An 18,393-nucleotide genomic window follows, 5' to 3' on the forward strand; every position below is an offset into this window, starting at 1 on the left:
ACCTGAACTATTACAGACCTGATCCTGTAGGAAGCGTTGCAAGACCTACAATAAAGGCATATTTCTCCAAATTTTCCCAGATTAGTTGTTGCTGACATTCTATGATATAGAACTGTTCGTTTCTCATGAATGACTGAGATTAGGATTTTTAAAGGTGTGTGATTGCTGTTTAAATAAATATTTACAAATATATTCTTGTGTCTTTATTCTGTCTCCCAAAGTTGTCTGCATATTATTAAAATAGCCTTTAAATTATAGGCTGATTGTTTAAGACAACATAAGAACTTGGAGTTGCATGTTTCATGCTTTGGATGTTGCTTTATACTGACTCAACTGAAAATATTTTTGATACACAACCTTTACTTTATCAAAGGTTATCATAAATGTTAAGCTTCAGATGCATTAACAATGGTTTTCTCTAGCAATGCTTTAGAACGTTGGTCAAATTAATTGATAATAATGACTAACCATTAATCATAAAAATTAGGCCTACATCTTATCAGTTTAGTAATGTTATCATTCTTATCTTATGTAATCTTTTTGTAAACAAGTGAACACAAAAACACACTGGTGTAGAAGGCATGGGTATACCAAAATATTAAGGAAAGGTATATTTATAAATACATATTTGAATAATATAGTAAATATTGTATTAGTCCTGCTGTATTAATTTTGTCCTTGATCCCATTTTTTTCTCTTGTCTAACATTCTAGTTTTTACAGATGAATATGAATAAAATATGTAATTTTAAGACACTGTATCTTACTATAAAAGTAATTTCGAGTTAATGAATGAATGCTTTAAAAAAACTCAATAATATTTACATAGAAATATGTTGAGGCAGATGTTTTTGTTTATCAATTTTAAACAGTCTAGATCATATTTAGGATAGGTAGATAACTTTATGCATATTGTTTTATATTATAAAAAATATTATATTCTTTAAATGAGAATACTTTTTAATTATATGTCCATATCCCACCACACCTGAGAAACTTATTTTCTGACCTCTATTTCTGTGCAATTTACTACAGCTTTGGCAAATAAATAATTGGTTCAGTGCATATAGTCTGTGAAGCATTCAACATCCAATGGTGATGTTTTAAAAGAATAACAAGTCTCAACCACAATTCATATAAATAAACCTACCCATCTTTGTTAAATGTGTCATTTTGGCTGTCAATATAGATAAGGACATTTTTAAAAACTTGTATGAATTGAAAAAATCGGGAAAGGTTCCTCATGGTGTTTCTAAAAAAAGAAAAAAAGAAGGGCACAGAAGAACTTCACAATGAGAGGTGGGTTAGGTAGCCTAACACTTAGTGATTTATCTGTCTCTTCATGATCAAAACATACTACTTTTAAATGAGGTCTTATACTATATTATACAGTGAGGTTTTTATTTGCCCTTGATGCAAACACCCTTAATTTTGTACTCCCATGCATGATATCAATGAAAGAAAATTAGAAATTTGGCATTGCCAAATAAAAAACTAAATTAAATGAATCAGTTTGCTAGAGTTTTGTCTCTGTTTTATTACAATTAAGTGCACTTACCTTTGGAATGGTACATTCAAAACTACAAATTGCACAAACTGAGTATAACATTACTTTAGTTGGACCTATACATCAATACAATTTAAATAATTATCACTTAATTTGACCACTGTTCTAAAGCATTGCTAGAGAAAACAACTGTTAAAGCAACTGAAGCTTAACATTTATGATAACCTTTGACAGTTGTGCATCAAAAAGATTTTCAGTTGAGTGTAAAGCAACATTCAAAGCATGCAACAACATGCAACTCCAAGTAGCCTATGTTGTCTTGAGCTATCATATATAATATAAAAGCTATTTCAATAATAGCCTACAGACAACTTTGGGAGACAGAATCAAAACACAAGAATATATTTGTAAATATTTATTTAAACATGCAAATTATTGCATGTTTAAATAAATATTTACAAATATATTCTTGTGTTTTGATTCTATCTCCCAAAGTTGTCTGTAGGCTATAATTGAAATAGCTAAGACATTTAAAAAGCTTAATCTCAGTCATTAGTGAGAAACGAACTGTAGTAGTTTGGGACAAAACGCGATCTGAGGCGCTCACGCCAATAATTTCTGTTCCACTCGCTTGTATTTGTCGCCCCGCCCACGCTATGGTCTCGTGAATATTCATGATAGCTCCACCCATTGGAACCAAATATTTCAGGAACCGAATATATTGTAACACCTGAAAAACTCGGTACAGCCTATCTGTCTTTTATAAATATAATAAAACTAAATACTTTTTGGAGGTATGAAGGATGCAATACTACTCTATAGGTACTCAAGATTAACAGGAGATTGAGTAAAAATTAGTTTTTCACCCCCCCTTTAATGGTAACGTTTGGCACCCTGTGCTGCCATAGATTATTATTATTATTTTTTGTTCAGTGTGTGTCTATATGTAAGAAATGTAATTGTTTACCACTGTATTTGTTTTAAAGTCGCCATAATAGTGATTAGTGTCCCATTAGCTTGGGATCTTAGATCTTGTATATTCATATTCAAATTTCAGAAAGTCATAAGTGTGACAAATGGAAACATTTGTTAAATGTATGAAAAGCTGCAATATGAAATAAGCCAATTAATTGATTTTAAACTATTCTTAGCATGAATATGAATATTTTATAAATGCTTGTAGATAAAACTTTCATAGTGAAGCAACTGCTGAGATTAATCTTTAAAAGATCTGCCAAAACCAACATCACCTAATGATGCACAGACATACACAACACAACATTTGGGGGCGGGGTTTCAGAGAGAGGGCGTGTGTTAGGAGGCAGGGGGCGTGGCCTAATTCAGTCTGGAGGAAGTTAGCAAATAGTTAAGATTGTCAACACTTGTTCTCTACACATCTTCACTGCAGACACTCACAGGTTTAGACTGACTGAAACTATTTCAGACCACTGAACTGTTGAAAATGTTTCACACATTTGCTTTTTGCTGTCTGTGCTGTTGCTGTCTGGTTGGTAAGTTAGACAAGTTTATAATTTTTTTACAGTCGCATATTGTTTATGTGGAGCTCTGATGAACTTCAGTTCCACCTCACTGTTGAATTTATTTGTGTATCTCTTAACACTAAAATAAAAATGTACAATATAAGAAGAGGTTCAGATAACTGTTCTCCACTGTTTCCATCTTTTTTCATTTCTATCTTTATGCTTTCTCACATTTTTTAATAATTTCAAAACCCCTTCAAACTTCAGTTAAAGCTTCATTAAAACAACTTAAAGTTGAATGTGTGACTGAGAGACTGTTTCTGTGTGTTCTTCAGGAGTGTGTGCTGACACAGATGCAGTGAAGTCAGTGTCAGTGATGGAGGGAGATTCAGTCACTCTAAACTCTAGTCTCACTGAAATACAGAGAGGTGAAAAGATAATGTGGAGATTTGGAACTAACGGGCCTCTTATAGCTAAAACTGATGGAGTGAAAAATACGATCCCTGATGATCTTGATGGGAGATTCAGAGACAGACTGAAGCTGGACAAGAAGACTGGATCTCTGACCATCATGAACACCAGAACTGATCATGCTGGAGTTTATGAAGTTGAGATCAGCACCAGCAGCTCAGAGTCTACATACAGATTCACTGTTACTGTCTATGGTGAGTAGAGAAATACAGCTCACTCTATTATATATTACAGAAGTGCCATTTTATTGTTAGAATTCTTCTTAATACTACAAAATAAAAAAATAATTTCTTTGTGATCTTTGAAATTTCCACTTTAAATATTAATCCATATAGGTTTCTAAAAACAGTGAAAACTGACCATGAGAAAAGCCTCTAACTTTTGTAGTGTTGATAATTTGTCTCTTTCACACCTGTCATACTGTCATAGTGTTTTAAAACTCATAAAGCTCACTCAGAAATGAATGTCATGCAAGCAATGACCAGGAGCAAATATGATGAACTACTGTTTCTCCACACAAAAGCTTTTTATTTTTGCACACTGAGGATACGTTACACATCAACAATATAATAAAATCGGAATACACATGCACATGATGTCACCGTTTTCACAAATTTACATTTTTTGGTAGTTTACACAGACATGAAAAAAATCATTTTATCACACTGATGTAAGTTCAAATGTTCATCTTTTAAATAAGTTTGGTTTTAGTTATTTGATGTTGATTTAAAACGGTAGTGTGACGTCATGATTGACAGCTGTGATTGACAGCTTCTCTGAGTGAAGTAGTCATTGAGGCACCAAAAGACTTTTTTGAGGATATTTGGGAGGAGATTGGAGTTTCAACTTTAATTTAGTAAATAAATTTAATTTAAAACTTAAGCAGAGTAGACCAATCACAGCAGACTGAGCCATCTGACCAATCAGAGCAGAGTAGACCAATCACAACAGACTGAGCCATCTGACCAATCAGAGCAGAGTAGACCAATCACAACAGACTGAGCCATCTGACCAATCAGGTCATTTTTTTTACATTGGATGCTTGTAAATCTATTGTTGCAGACTCCAAAACAAACCTATATAGAAACCTTTAAAATAGCATAATGGGGCACTTTACAAAATCTGCAGAATGACAGCACATTTAATTTCATGACATTTTTAATGTATTTTTACAGTATTGTATTCTACAGCTCAAACTGCAGAAGGCCTCATTTTCAGATATGGAGATATGAATGTAGTTTCATCTGTTGGTTAGAGAGTGTGTGCATGAGAATGTGTTTCATTACTGGACGTTTGTGGTTAATGTGCTTTTGTGTTTGCATGTCTTGAGGTGTGAATAGCGTGAGTGTGTGTTTCTGTGAATAGTGTGGGGTTGAAAGGACTTCCACAATTTAACCTCATCTTTTATGAGAAACAGTTTTACTGTGAAAAAGTACAGAATCAGTGAATGCTAATGTTTGACAAATAAAACTTACTGTATGTGAGATGTTAATATATTACTATGTGTATGTGAAATATAAGATTGATGTTCAGCTGCATATGCATCTCTATATATTTCCATGATTTGCATATTAATGCTGTGACCTTGCAGATAAGCAAGTTTCAGTAGAAGTTATTTCCAGCTCTATTATTAACACACATAGGTCCATGTATCTTTTTTTTGTAAAGAACATTTCTTGTTGGTCTGTCAATGTCAAGGAAAAAACAAGTGAACAATTCTTCAAATTAAATTGTAAATGTAATACTGTTATCCAAATTTAGAGAGTTTCTAACTATAAGTATTTAAAAAGAAATTCTAGTGTAATGCCTTTTTAAAAACAACAACAACAACAAAACAGTGATGCTTTTCCAGTAGCAAACTTTTTTCATCCCCTATAGTGTAGCCTGGAAATCCAGACCTAAATCTAAAAGATTAATGGTCTGGCGTCGACTAATGAAAATCGGCCAGCTCGAGGGGCGGCACCAAGCATGCATTTGAAAATCTCACTGCACGCAATTGGATAACACTACGACCAATCACAACAATAAGCCCCATACGCTCTTAGCTACCAGCGGAGCTAACTGGTAGATTAGACTCTTGCCGTATCCGGTCGGCAAAACAGCAAAAACACCCTTCTTGCAAAGGAGCGATTCGAGCGCCGTCTTCTGTTCCTGTTTTAGAGAAAAAGCCAAGTCTAACTCGTTCATTGTAGCGGCCAAAGCCGTTTCAAACAACTGGTGTTCATCCATAGCCATCTTGCAGTGTTTGCTAATGACTTCGACGTCACAGCGCTGTCGTCATCTCGCCTCTGGCCCGCCTATATCAGATAACCCGATGTGATTGGTGCAGCTCAGATCAAGGGGCATATTTAATGAGCATCATTACTCGACGCCAGAGTAACTCGCTGAGCAAATTCAACTTGTGCTCTCGCGAGAACTCTGGATTACCAGGGTATAACATGACTGTACCAGTGATGAATAGTGTAGCACGACAGTCTATATTAAAATATCTCCCATTTTTAAATATCATCAACACTCTCAGAAAAAAAGGTACAAAAGCTGTCACTGGGACAGTACCCTTCAAAAGGGTTCTAATATGTCCACTTTTGGTACCAATATGTAGGCTGCCTTTGAGGGACTAATATGCACTGTTTAGGTACAAAGGTGTACCTTTTGAAAAGGTACCGCCACAGTGACAGCTTTTGTACCTTTTTTTCTGAGAGTGAATGGAAAAAGATTTTTTGCCTGCAAAATGATTTAAATACAATGAAGTATGTGAGCATGAGGAGCCTTTGATCTGGAGGGTGTCTGATCCAGTAATGTGTGTCTCGGCTGTTACGCCCCGTGCAATAAGGACGGACTCGACGTGAAACCCCAGCCGACAGATCACCAAAGACACAATACTAAGTTTCACAAAAACTATAATTTATTTAAGGTGAAAAAAGTAATTAAATTAAGGAGCAATGGCATCAGGACGCCCCAAGACCAAAATATTAAACTAAATAGATTTATAAATAAAACATGTATAAATGACCTAATCAGGGAATAAACAAAATTACAAAGAAACTTCCCTAACTCCCTATAAATAAACAAATCACAAACAAAGTACAAAGTAACAAAATAAATGTCAGGACACCCCTATGCTCTTACAACATAAGAAAGAACCTAATTAAATCATCACAAACAAACGAACATGATCAACAGCAGGTTTTGGGATCTGGAATCCGGAGCTCCTCACGCCAGAATGAGCTCCACATCTTCGGTTAGCGCCTCAGTAGATCCGCCAATCAGGCTCCTCGGTCCGTGTACTTTTTGTTCATTTCATTTCCTGTTTGGAATGGAATAATGAGAAATGAAAACCAGCTCGTTTATTCGTTTTTTAGTTTAGTTTAAAAAACGAAAAATTTGATTTTGGCTCGATTTTTCATTTTTCGTTTGTGGTTTACAAATCGGTTTATGGGTTCTGAAGGCGGAGCGTTTTGACCAATCAGATGAAAGGGGCGTTTCAGCACCGCCCACGTGTGCAAATGAAATATTGAACCCATAAACCGATTTGTAAACCACAAACGAAAAATGAAAAATCGAGCCAAAATCTCATTTTTCGTTTTTTAAACTAAACTAAAAAACGAATAAACGAGCTGGTTTTCATTTCTCGTTATTCCATTCCAAACAGGAAATTAAATGAACAAAAAGTACACGGACCCTCCTCCGACGGCAGCCAATCCCTGCACACATATACAAAACAACAACCCACACAAAACAGGGCTGCGTTCAGCCCCGACAAAACGTTGCACAACGTTTTTTAAACAGAAACGGTGATGCGTTGAACACACTGTTCTGATGGCAAATTGTAAATGGACTGCATTTCGGTCCGTGTAACGCTTCACAATTCAGTTTTCAGACCATACAAAGCAAATGCAAAAATGCAAAATTGAAACCAGACATTCTTTTTTTTTTTTTTTTTTTCAGTACATTATCAATGGATATTTGCCTTTTTCTCCCCTTTTTCAATTTTACTTTTGCTAAATTGTGACTTCAGAAACAAACATTCGAATAAATGAAATCTAACCGATTTTCTATTTTTCCATTTTTCGTCTTGTAATTTGCGCCGTGGGCGGTACCATTAGTATGGGGGTGTGGCCGTGGACTAACTTTACTATCATTTCATTGATGTAACTGCTTTATTTACACTGCATGCACGTTTGAGGAGAAGTTTAAAAGACGGAACACAGGACAACATTTTTCACCCGAAGTGCCATAACTTTTATTATTAGGCTAATAGTCTACGTGTAGCCTACTAAATTATAAGGCAGTCTCGGACCGGCCATCGGGAGCAGCCGGTAAAAGTGAAATCCCGGTGGCCTGGGTATGATTTGGCACATTGCCCTGTTTGTATTGACCTTATTAATAAAAATACTACCAAGCGAAAATATAGAAAAAAAGCTTTTTTTTTTGTTAGGTTTTTAGCTCTCGTTTGTAATAGCCTACAATTCAATAAAGATGCAGATGTTTTCACTATAGCGGGCATTGTTCGTTACCACGGCATCCGCTTGAGCTTCAGTGTGCTTTAGCTCTACACCGCTTCTCGTTCCCGTAAAATGCCATTAAATCTAGCACAGTTGTAGAAGAACTCTAGTCTGTTCATTACAATAGAAGCAGTTCGCCAGGATATGAGCATGAGGCGATACTAGGCTATAGTTAACTATGGTGCTGCAAATCAAGAGCAATAATATTTATTTATTTTCAATAAATAAACAGAAATACCTTGCTACGTTTGGCACATTGCCCAGCTTGTTTTTTATTTATTTATTCGAGCACATTAAATTCGCCATTCGATAATGAATCAGCACTATAGACATTAAATATTGTATTAGCCTACAAACGAGAGCTAAAAACCTTTAAAAAATTGGGGGGGGAAAATATGCTTATTTTTTCTATATTTTTGCTTAGTAGGCCTAGGCTAGCTATAATTTTTATCGTTATTCTAGATTCCCGTGAAGGATCTTGAAAAGCGCTGCCACCCCCGTTCTGCTGCACTGAAAATGAACTGCCTGGGATCTCGTGGTTGTGGCTGCCTAGGCTACTGTACCATGTAAAATGCATATTATATTATATTATATTATATTATATTATATTATATTATATTATATTATATATTAATAAAATAAAGTAAGAATGAATAGGTAAATACAAACAAGGGCAATGTGCCAAATCATACCCAGGCCACCGGGATTTCACTTTTCCCGGCTGCTCCCGATGGTCGGTCCGAGACTGCCTTATAATTTAGCACAGAATAATAATAATGATGGCACTTCGGGTGAAAAATGTCGTCCTGTGTTCCGTCTTTTAAACTTCTCCTCAAACGTGCATGCAGTGTAAATAAAGCAGTTACATCAATGAAATGATAGTAAAGTTAGTCCACGGCCACACCCCCATGCTAATGGTACCGCCCACGGCGCAAATTACAAGACGAAAAATGGAAAAATAGAAAATCGGTTAGATTTCATTTATTCGAATGTTTGTTTCTGAAGTCACAATTTAGCAAAAGTAAAATTGAAAAAGGGGAGAAAAAGGCAAATATCCATTGATAATGTACTGAAAAAAAAAAAAAAAAGAATGTCTGGTTTCAATTTTGCATTTGCTTTGTATGGTCTGAAAACTGAATTGTGAAGCGTTACACGGACCCATTTATATAGCGCTTTCACAGACCTATGGCCACCAAAGCGCTTTACATTGCCTCACATTCACCCATTCACTCACTCATTCATACACCGCAAGATGACGCAAGAGTTGCAACTATGGCAGCTGAGAAGGCCATTCTTTGTGTTCTTTGTGAAGAATTTTCGGAGCCTGATGAAGTCGGTATAAATATGTGTTTAATACTACAAAATATGCCCGATGTTACAGTTACTGCACTTGCCGCCCAGAACAAAAGAGAACATCCCAATCGAGTGAAGGGATTGCTGAAACTGAAATGGAAGCACACATCTTACCTAATTCAGACTAAAACACATCTATTTAGCCTCAGATACTGACTTTATTTGTAGTTCATACTGTTTTACCCTGTATTTTCTTTCTCATTTTTAGGAAAAGCACTTAATTACCATTGTTTATTTCTATACCAAATGTCATACACTTGCAATGAAGCTAAAAATATAAACAACTACATCATGTTGATGTCCTATATTTTTACAATAAAACTTACGACAAACATGTCTTCTAATATCCTCAGTTGTTGCGTATAACGAGCTGCATCAAACACATTTGTAAATTACTTTCCTTGAACCCATTGTGCGAGTTCACTTTAATACCGCGTGCTTTATGTACATGTTGCTGCTGATTGGACTGCAGTTCTACGGAGCCCCTAAAGGGACGTGGTTGGTGGAAATTTTTTTAGGTTGGGAGATTTTTTTTTTTTCAATCTTTTGCGTTCCCTCGCAAAACTTTTGCGTTCCCCCGAGAAACTTTGTGTTCCCTCGCAAAGATATTTGCGTTCCCACGCAAAACCTGTTTTGAGCTCGGACAGACACTTCCTGTTTAATGTCCCGCTGGCAGTGTTTCAGAGCTCCGTACGTTAATGGGGCGTTTCATAGTGTTTGAACTTGGACTCAAATATAAAGAAATGCGGTCAGTGCTTAACTCAATGAGTTCAGTGAAGCTGGCAGTATTCACATAGGCTATTCGAACTTCCCTATTCTTGAGCTAAACGTTGTTAAAAAACAAACAACACCTATTTACAATCACAGTAACCTAGACAACGAGCTACAACCCGATTCTCATCAAAACAAGCTTTATAATATAGTCTAAATTGATCTCTATGAGCAGGCGGCTGAGAGGGACCGTCTGCAAAATGCAATACAACCCAAAAACGACTACAGCATCAACTCACAGTCAAATAGTCATTAACTTCAATGTTACAAACTGTAGTGCCACCCAATTCAGTTTACACATCAATGGTGACCCACTGGTCATACTACACTACTTTTGCACATTTTATATTATGAAAAATATTCAATAACGTCACTGTAACACACCAAATTTAGTTCACACATGACACATCACTGCTCTAATGTTGCAACAGTTTGGGAAGTAATTGCACATAAAAATAAGTAGGCCTATTCTTTACACAAATGATATTGGTACTGTAGGCTACGCAGCTTTTGCATTATATTTGCTTACTGAATTTGATGGCATTACACTGTACACTGCAGAGATGGGGGACTCGAGTCAGACTTAAGTCGCAAATTTTAGGACTTGAGACTTGCTTGACAAATATTAATAAAAGACTTGACTTGACTTTGACTTGATATTCATGACTTGAGACTTGACTCGGACTTGAGGTAAATGACTCGAAATAACTTGTCTTTTTTAAAATAAATATCTATATTTGAACGCACCGCAACAATCACGTGACGCAGCAGGAACGCGCGCTGTGTGAACAAAGGCCGTAATAATGCAGTGTCGTAGTGATGACGCTGAAGCGCGGGATCGTTCGCCAGCTGTGAAACGGTATGTAATGCGCAAGTTTATGATCGAATCAGAGAGAAAAAAATGCACAAGCATGGTTTCTCGAGAGATAAATCGCAGCTCATAAGCAAACTTAAGACGCTGCTGAGACATTAAAGTCACATCGATGTCATGTGTCTTTACGGGATTTTTACGGGTTGTGTGTGAACGCACTCTCTTATTCCGGAAAATCACGCACAGTGTGAATGAACCTAAATCAAACTAACCCAAGTCAAATCTCGGGTCACTTTATCCGTGTATTTTCCGGAATCTCTGTGTGAAAGGGGCTTTGGTCACACACCCTGACGAAGGCTCATTAGCCGCAACGCATAGGTGTGCAAGTAGCTAGGCTACTTGTCACCTGATTTTAAAATATTAAAGCCATGATGAAATAAAGGCTTTCTATATATTTTTAATAATATTCGAGTGCCTTGGATTAATGATTTTTTTTATGATCTGAATAATCCCTTACATACAAGAGCACAGCGAAAAACAAAATATTTCTTGAAAATTAAAATCGGGTTAAAATATGCCATATTCCAGTTTTTCTTACCTGCATAGGCCTACATCCCTTTGTACTGTCTAGTTATATGCTACCAATATAGTCTGCTATCCCAGGGTTGACTTGAATGTTAAAAGAAATATAAAAAAAATGTAACTGTAATTTAATAATAATTAATAACACATTGGTACAGAGTCTACCGTTCTCTGGGATCTGTTTTCATGATAATCGAATGTAAAGAGTTTTATCTCTAAAAACTGATTAGCTTATAATGCTAGTATATGGGGCATAGAGTAAGTAAAAAGAAATCGCTAGTTAATACCACTAACAAGCACCCTCATTATGCTACCGTGTTAGTGTGGGGCTATTTTGAGCCTTGTTAGTGGTATTAACTAGCGATTTCTTTTTACTTACTCTATGCCCTATATACTAGCGTTATAAGCTAATCAGTTTTTAGAGATAAAACTCTTTACATTCGATTATCATGAAAACAAATCCCAGAGAACGGTCGACTCGGTTCCCATGTGTTATTACACCCCAGGTTCATTTTGCGCCGGAGTTGTCCTTTAATAGCATAATAGCATGTGTACAGTGTCTAATAATTGGATAGTTTTTGGGGATGCACATAAAAGATTGTAAAAAGACACCTACACACAAAGAAAAAAAAACATACAGACTTTCGAACTGAACCATGCATACACAAATAAACAAAACAAAAATTCAAACTTGCAAGCACAACCATGCACACATGCAAACAAACAAAACACTCTTCACTCATACACACGCACACACATTCACTCACAAATATTAATGAATCAATCACACTCAATCAAATCACCTCTCTCTCTCTCTCTCACACACACACACACAAAGTCAAACACAACCATGGACAGTCAAACAATACACCTTTCACTCATACACATGCACACACATCATTCACAAATATTAATAAATCACTCACTCACACAGATTAATAATGTACAATAGTCAATCCACCTGATTGACAGGTGTAAGTTTTGTGTCAATTCAATTATTACTGTTTTTTTCTTGTTATTCTTTTGTTAAAAAGGAAAGATCTAACTTGTTGGGATGTGTTCATGTTCCATAAAGGGGATGCCAGTTTGAAGAATGCCATTTGGTGGCATAGGAACCATTATACTTGAATTGTGAATTGTTTAATATCTTTTAATGGTCTTCTGCAATGTTTGAGGCATATTTATTTTTCATGCTTTAATGGTGGCCTAATTTCAGTTACATTTACATTTTAGGCTATGTAGTTTGAAATTTTATTTCTTTTTTCTTTTTTAGATTTTTTAACCACTCAGCTGTATGTGGAAATGCATATTTAAAAAAATGTTGCAAATAAAGCCATAGTCCACAACTTATGTAGTTTTAACTTATTTTAATATATAAATTCAGTGAAATCATCAAATGTTTGTATGACTTGCCAGTGACTTGTGACCCAAGCTACGACTTGACTTGACTTGCTTGACATAAAGCAGTGACTTGACTTGACTTGCTTTTCACAAAATTGACTTGGACTTGCTTGAGACTTACTTGTGACTTGCACATGTGTGACTTACTCCCACCTCTGGTACACTGTATGTAGCCTACACTTCACACAGTGTAAAGTTATTTAATATTTATTTCTAAAAAGGGTGAAGTTATTGCTTTTATTTCATAATAAATAATCATAAAAATTCTGCATTTTTTATCAAACTAAGTAATGTAGTATAACCAGCAGGAGAGCAGTGATGTGTGAACTGAATTTGGTGACAATTCTGCACATTTTATATTATTAAACATATTCAATAGCTTCACTGTGACACACTGTACTGACAGTCCAACAGTGTGTCACAGTGAAGCACAGTGAAGCTATTGAATGTTTAATAATAGGCTATAAAATGTGCAGAAGGGTTTTGAGATTTGCACTTTACAGACGGCCCCTTATTTGGACTTGTCTCTCATTCGTCTGGTTAGAGAAATTAATATTACCCTATAAAGCTCGTCTTGATGAGAATCGGGTTGTAGCTCGTTGTCTAGGTTACTGTGATTGTAAATAGGTGTCGTTTGTGTTTTAACAAAGTTTAGCTCAAGAATAGGGAAGTTCGAATAGCCTATGTGAATATTGCCAGCTTCACTGAACTCATTGAGTTAAGCACTGACCGCATTTCTTTATATTTGAGTCCAAGTTCAAACACTATGAAACGCCCCATTAACGTACGGAGCTCTGAAACACTGCCAGCGGGACATTATAGGAAGTGTCTGTCCGAGCTCAAAACAGGTTTTGCGTGGGAACGCAAATAACTTTGCGTGGGAACGCAAAAGATTTAAAAAAAAAAAATCTCCCATCCTAAAAAAAATTCCACCACCACGTCCCTTTAGGGGCTCCGTACAGTTCTGACACACCAAGAGAAAACGTATTTCAAACCCTGTTGCACACCGGTGGACGCCGTTTCCAGGAAACATGACGTTCAACCCGGAAACCGTAGCAAAACGTTGCGCACCATTTTGAACTTGAACGTGCCCCAGATACAGAGGATCGTCTCAGCACGGTCAAGTACACAGGAACGTCATGCGCTTTAAAGGACAAGTTCGGTATTTTACACTTAAAGCCCTGTTTACAGATCATTTGTGATGAAATAGAACGGTTAAGAGTAAAATTTGGACACATGCTGCTGTCCTGAGAATTTTAGGTTTCTTTCGCTTTCCCCTCCACCTCCACAATGGCTGCATAGGTGCACTGGAACAGTCCTTCCTAAAACGCATTAAACTTTCGTTTACAAAGACGTGAAACTCACCGAGTGGTCAGGGGTGTTCACTGATATGCTCACACAAAAATCACTGCAAAAGATGCTTGAGTCTAGATCAGACTGATGCATTCACTTCTTTCTTTATCATTACAGGGCCTACTTCACAACCACACTCAACTCAACTCTGCCACTGTCCCACATGTGCAGGTACGACAGTACTGATGATATATGTGTGTATTTACTGACCTGATCTCTGTCTTCTGTTGTAGATCAGACTGATGCATTCACTTCTTTCTTCATCATTACAGCACTGGTCGATCAGTTCATCACTTCACAACCAGACTCAACTCAACTCTGTCACACATGTGCAGGTACGGCAGCACTGCTGATATTATTTACATTCATTCACTAATGTGTTGATTTTATCAAGACTTATAAATTAAGATGCCAAACATGATGAATGAGCTTCTGTCATCTCATGTTTTTAAAACTGTCTTTAATTTTTATTTCTTGTGTGAAGCAGAAAATTTGATATTTTTTAAATTCATGAAAGACTAAAGTCAGCTTGTAAAAAAAATTATTAAATTCATTAGTTATCTCTCCCTTTTCTATCCTAGACTCAGTCAAATTCCAATTGATTCTTTATTTTTTGCACCAGCCATTACTTTTATTTCTTTCCATACTGACTGAATATTTCCCTTAATAAACTTCTCCTCCACTGATGCCTTATATTTCATTTTTGCCCTCCTAATTTCTCGTTTTACTTCCTTATTAACCTGCCTCTTTTCCAAATCTGTTCCTTGGTAAAAACCCTGTTTCTTTTCATTTAAAACATGTTTCAATGATTTTGTCACCCAAGGCTTATTATTTGAGTAGATTCTTACATTTTTTCTAGGTATCACAGACTCTTCACAAAAGTGAATATAAGAACTCACAACATCCGCTAGGTCATCACTGTCTACACAAGAAGTTTTAAAAATATCCCATTCGGTGCGATCAAAACAGTCTTGTAACTGTAAGATATTATCATCAGTCCATCTTTGAAATGACCTAATGACTGGCCTTGTTCTCCGCAATACTGGTTTATAACATGGTTGCAAAGAGACTCCATTATGGTCTGCACAACCAATTGGGGGTCTGGAAAAGGATCTATATGCGTCCGGTACTGACCCATAACATAAATCAAGTGTTTTTTGATGACGTGTAGGACAGTCAATATATTGCGGTAAAATTTAAAGGGGTCATATAGTATAATGCCATTTTTGTACAAGCTAATATGATTCTTTAGGGTCTAAATTAAAAGTTTGTAATATACTTTAAGTAAAAATTATGATTAGTATTATAAGAAAACACTAATTTTACCTGCTCAAAAACAAATTAACAAATTACTTAATGACGTAATTTAGTGGCTTTTGCGTCAAATGAACCCTGCAGTGGTTTTTCTCTTTTATTTAATCTGTACAAACATCTGTGTGTCTGGTTTGATCTGTCGGTGGATAAACAGCTTCTGCTGGATGTTTGTCGTCTCTGTGTGTGTCAGCAGTTTGTGGCTGAAGCGTTTCTTCATTTTCTCTCCTGCTAATAAGAAGATCACAATCTTCCACTCCACACAAAACATCTTTACACTGAAATAAAGTGAATCCATCAACAGTCAAATAAGAGTCACAGGTCAGAGGTCAAATATGATTGACAGCTCACAGCACTAAATAACACACCAGTAGATACAGATATCTAATCCAATATTTCACTCTTCTGCTATTAGTTTTCATTCAGGGCCAGAATTCATTTGAAAATGTAAGATCAGCAAAAGCTTGTTGATTTTCGTGATGTTAAAGGAGACGGATGTGTGAGCGGAAACTGACTGAGGTTTAGCAAGTGTTTTCAGACATTTTAAGGGTTCCCATCATGTGTTTTTTCAGTGAACCGATGAATAAAATGTTTTTCAAATTAGTTTAGTTCTGTTTATGGTGTTTTAAATGTACTGTTATGGCTTCAGTTATTTCCATTTTTCTACAGAATTATGCCAGTTTGGATCAACACATATTAATCCTGTAGGAGTAGGAGTACCAACACATGATTTCCTCAGATCTGGGAGATGAAGACCTTAATCAAATATGATTGACAGCTCACGGCACTAAACAACACACCAGATAGATCTTTTTATTTGATCTTTTATCTTAGTTCAGCTGAAGGATCAAACAAACAATCTAACGTGGGATTATGAATTAATAACGTCGTATAGAAAACATGCCATAATGTACCCTGAGTGTAAACAGCCGCATTCATCGTGAAGCGTGCAAGCTATTTGCAAAGATTAATATAAAGATTAATATAAAGGTCAATAAAACGTTACACTCACTTCTTCTTCTGGAGGTTCAGCACGAACACGAATAGTTGGTACTGATCCTTTTTTCAGGGGCAGCTTCTTAGCAAAACCAGCTTTATACTGACCCTCGTTTGTAAAGCAGTCTGGTGTGTGAAATGATTCGCGCAAACATGAAAGCATTGACGTTGATCGTGGGGAATATTCCCTTCGAAAACAAAACTCAGCCACTTCGTCTTCAGTGGTTCAGATTTAGGAACATCAAAATGACTGCTGTGTTCGTTATTACACCCAAGAACAGAACACCACAATCGACGCCATTCTGCTCATAGACAGTGCTCCAGTGAGTATCAACAATGACGCGCCGGACTATGATGACAGACAGCTCGGTCACGAGCGAGGGCGGGACTGTGTTGAAACGCTGCTGTCAATCACAAATCGTGGGAGGGGCGTCCGACCGTGTGACGTCACTAGGTCGAACGGCTTGATTTGAGAGATTGGAAAACATATAAGGAGATTTAAAAAAAAAACACTGGATGGATTTTTATCATTTTATGATGGTTGTGTACAGGCACTGCCAACACACATCTCAGTACAATCAACTTGTAAAAGTGCATGTACCATTATATGACCCCTTTAAAACTCCCTCCAAAGAACATTTGTTAAAATCCCCAATAATAAAATGGGGAGCATCCGGTGAACACAACTGATACCTGACTGATGATATCCGTTGACTTCTGAACATCAGACTTCGGGTGAATATACCACTGAGACAAAAAGTTGCTGAAATTCTCTTGGCAAATAAAAAGGCCGGATAGATACAGTCAATAGTTCTATATCAGCAGTTCACATTTCCTCACGTACAATCACTGTCTTTGCCCATCGATAATGGAAAGCATTACGTAATGCTTAATGCTTTTCAATGTGTAATGTATGTTTCAAAATTCATGAAAGACTAAAGTCAACTTGTTGAAAATCTTAATTTAATTTATCATTTGTTTCAGTAGTTTCTCCAGAAGGCCACGCCCCCTTTTGTGATTCAGTTGAAGCTGTGCTGCGATTGGTCGTCACTGCGCTGATGGGCGTGGCTTCTGCGGCCGCTGCTGTTCTTCTGGTCAATGACGTCAGAGCTTCAAGAGGTAAAACGGAGAAAACAGAAGAGATATAGAAAAATTGTGGCATATATTGTATTTTTAATTATGTGTGAAAATATGTGTGGTCTAATTGTTTAGTGATGGTAAAACAAAGCTTTGCTTCCCTATTCTCTCCATCTGAGGCTAAAACTGTGAATATTCTTGAATATTTCATTTTATTCTTTAATGCATCCCATTTCAATTTTTTTTTGTTAATTACATTTTTATTTTTTTTAAATGTATCTTATGTTGCTATTTTAATTTTCTTTCTTAAATGTATATGCAGCAACTCCAAAAATACAAATGTATTGTATTGTATGTATATAACTTACCGAACTGATGTACAGCTATGATCATAAACATGCTTATATTATAACTGAAGGGGAGTCATAATAAGAATATTCATGACGGTTGAATGAAAACACATTTAAAGCATTAAGCAGTTTATTTATTTATTTATTTATTTCTCCATAAGGATTTCACTAAAATAGTTATAAGCCATTAACCAAACCACCAACCATCAGTATGAATCACAGCAGTACAGGTTTGGTCTAAAGCAACACACAAAAAAGAAGAAAAAAAGAAGAACGTATTTGTAAAAATACTTGACATATTTTTTGAATATTTTTTTTCAGTAATAGTATAATATTAGTAAATGTATCTCTCTCACACGTGTCCCACATTGTCCTGCAAAATCACATCAACATGCAGTAACAGAGCGATAACCAGCCGCTGTTCT

At 36.2% G+C, this 18,393-nt stretch overlaps 2 protein-coding genes across 2 annotated transcripts in view; both read left to right on the top strand.

Annotated features, from left to right (window-relative positions):
- Nucleotides 1-18,393, top strand: part of LOC311084281 (uncharacterized protein) — a 112,603-nt gene that overhangs the window by 73,281 nt on the left and 20,929 nt on the right. The window lies entirely within an intron of this gene.
- LOC311084283 (uncharacterized protein) lies at nt 2,826-17,519 on the top strand. Its single transcript, XM_084116218.1, has 5 exons — nt 2,826-3,017; nt 3,323-3,652; nt 14,352-14,405; nt 14,507-14,569; nt 16,215-17,519. The coding sequence occupies exons 1-5, from the start codon at nt 2,969-2,971 to the stop codon at nt 16,295-16,297; spliced, it is 579 nt and encodes a 192-aa protein (XP_083972344.1). The 5' UTR covers nt 2,826-2,968; the 3' UTR covers nt 16,298-17,519.

This window comes from Abramis brama, assembly GCF_963993115.1.
Source record: "Abramis brama genome assembly, chromosome: 6".
Classification (NCBI taxonomy): domain Eukaryota; kingdom Metazoa; phylum Chordata; class Actinopteri; order Cypriniformes; family Leuciscidae; genus Abramis; species Abramis brama.

What these genes read in the sequence shown, in the direction of transcription:
- LOC311084283 (XM_084116218.1), top strand. Translation starts at nt 2,969, where the DNA reads ATGTTTCACACATTTGCTTTTTGCTGTCTGTGCTGTTGCTGTCTGGTT. An exon ending in CCACTGTCCCACATGTGCAG is followed by an intron (nt 14,406 to 14,506) that starts GTACGACAGTAC and finishes TCATCATTACAG; the next exon opens with CACTGGTCGATCAGTTCATC. An exon ending in ACTCTGTCACACATGTGCAG is followed by an intron (nt 14,570 to 16,214) that starts GTACGGCAGCAC and finishes ATTTTTCTACAG; the next exon opens with AATTATGCCAGTTTGGATCA.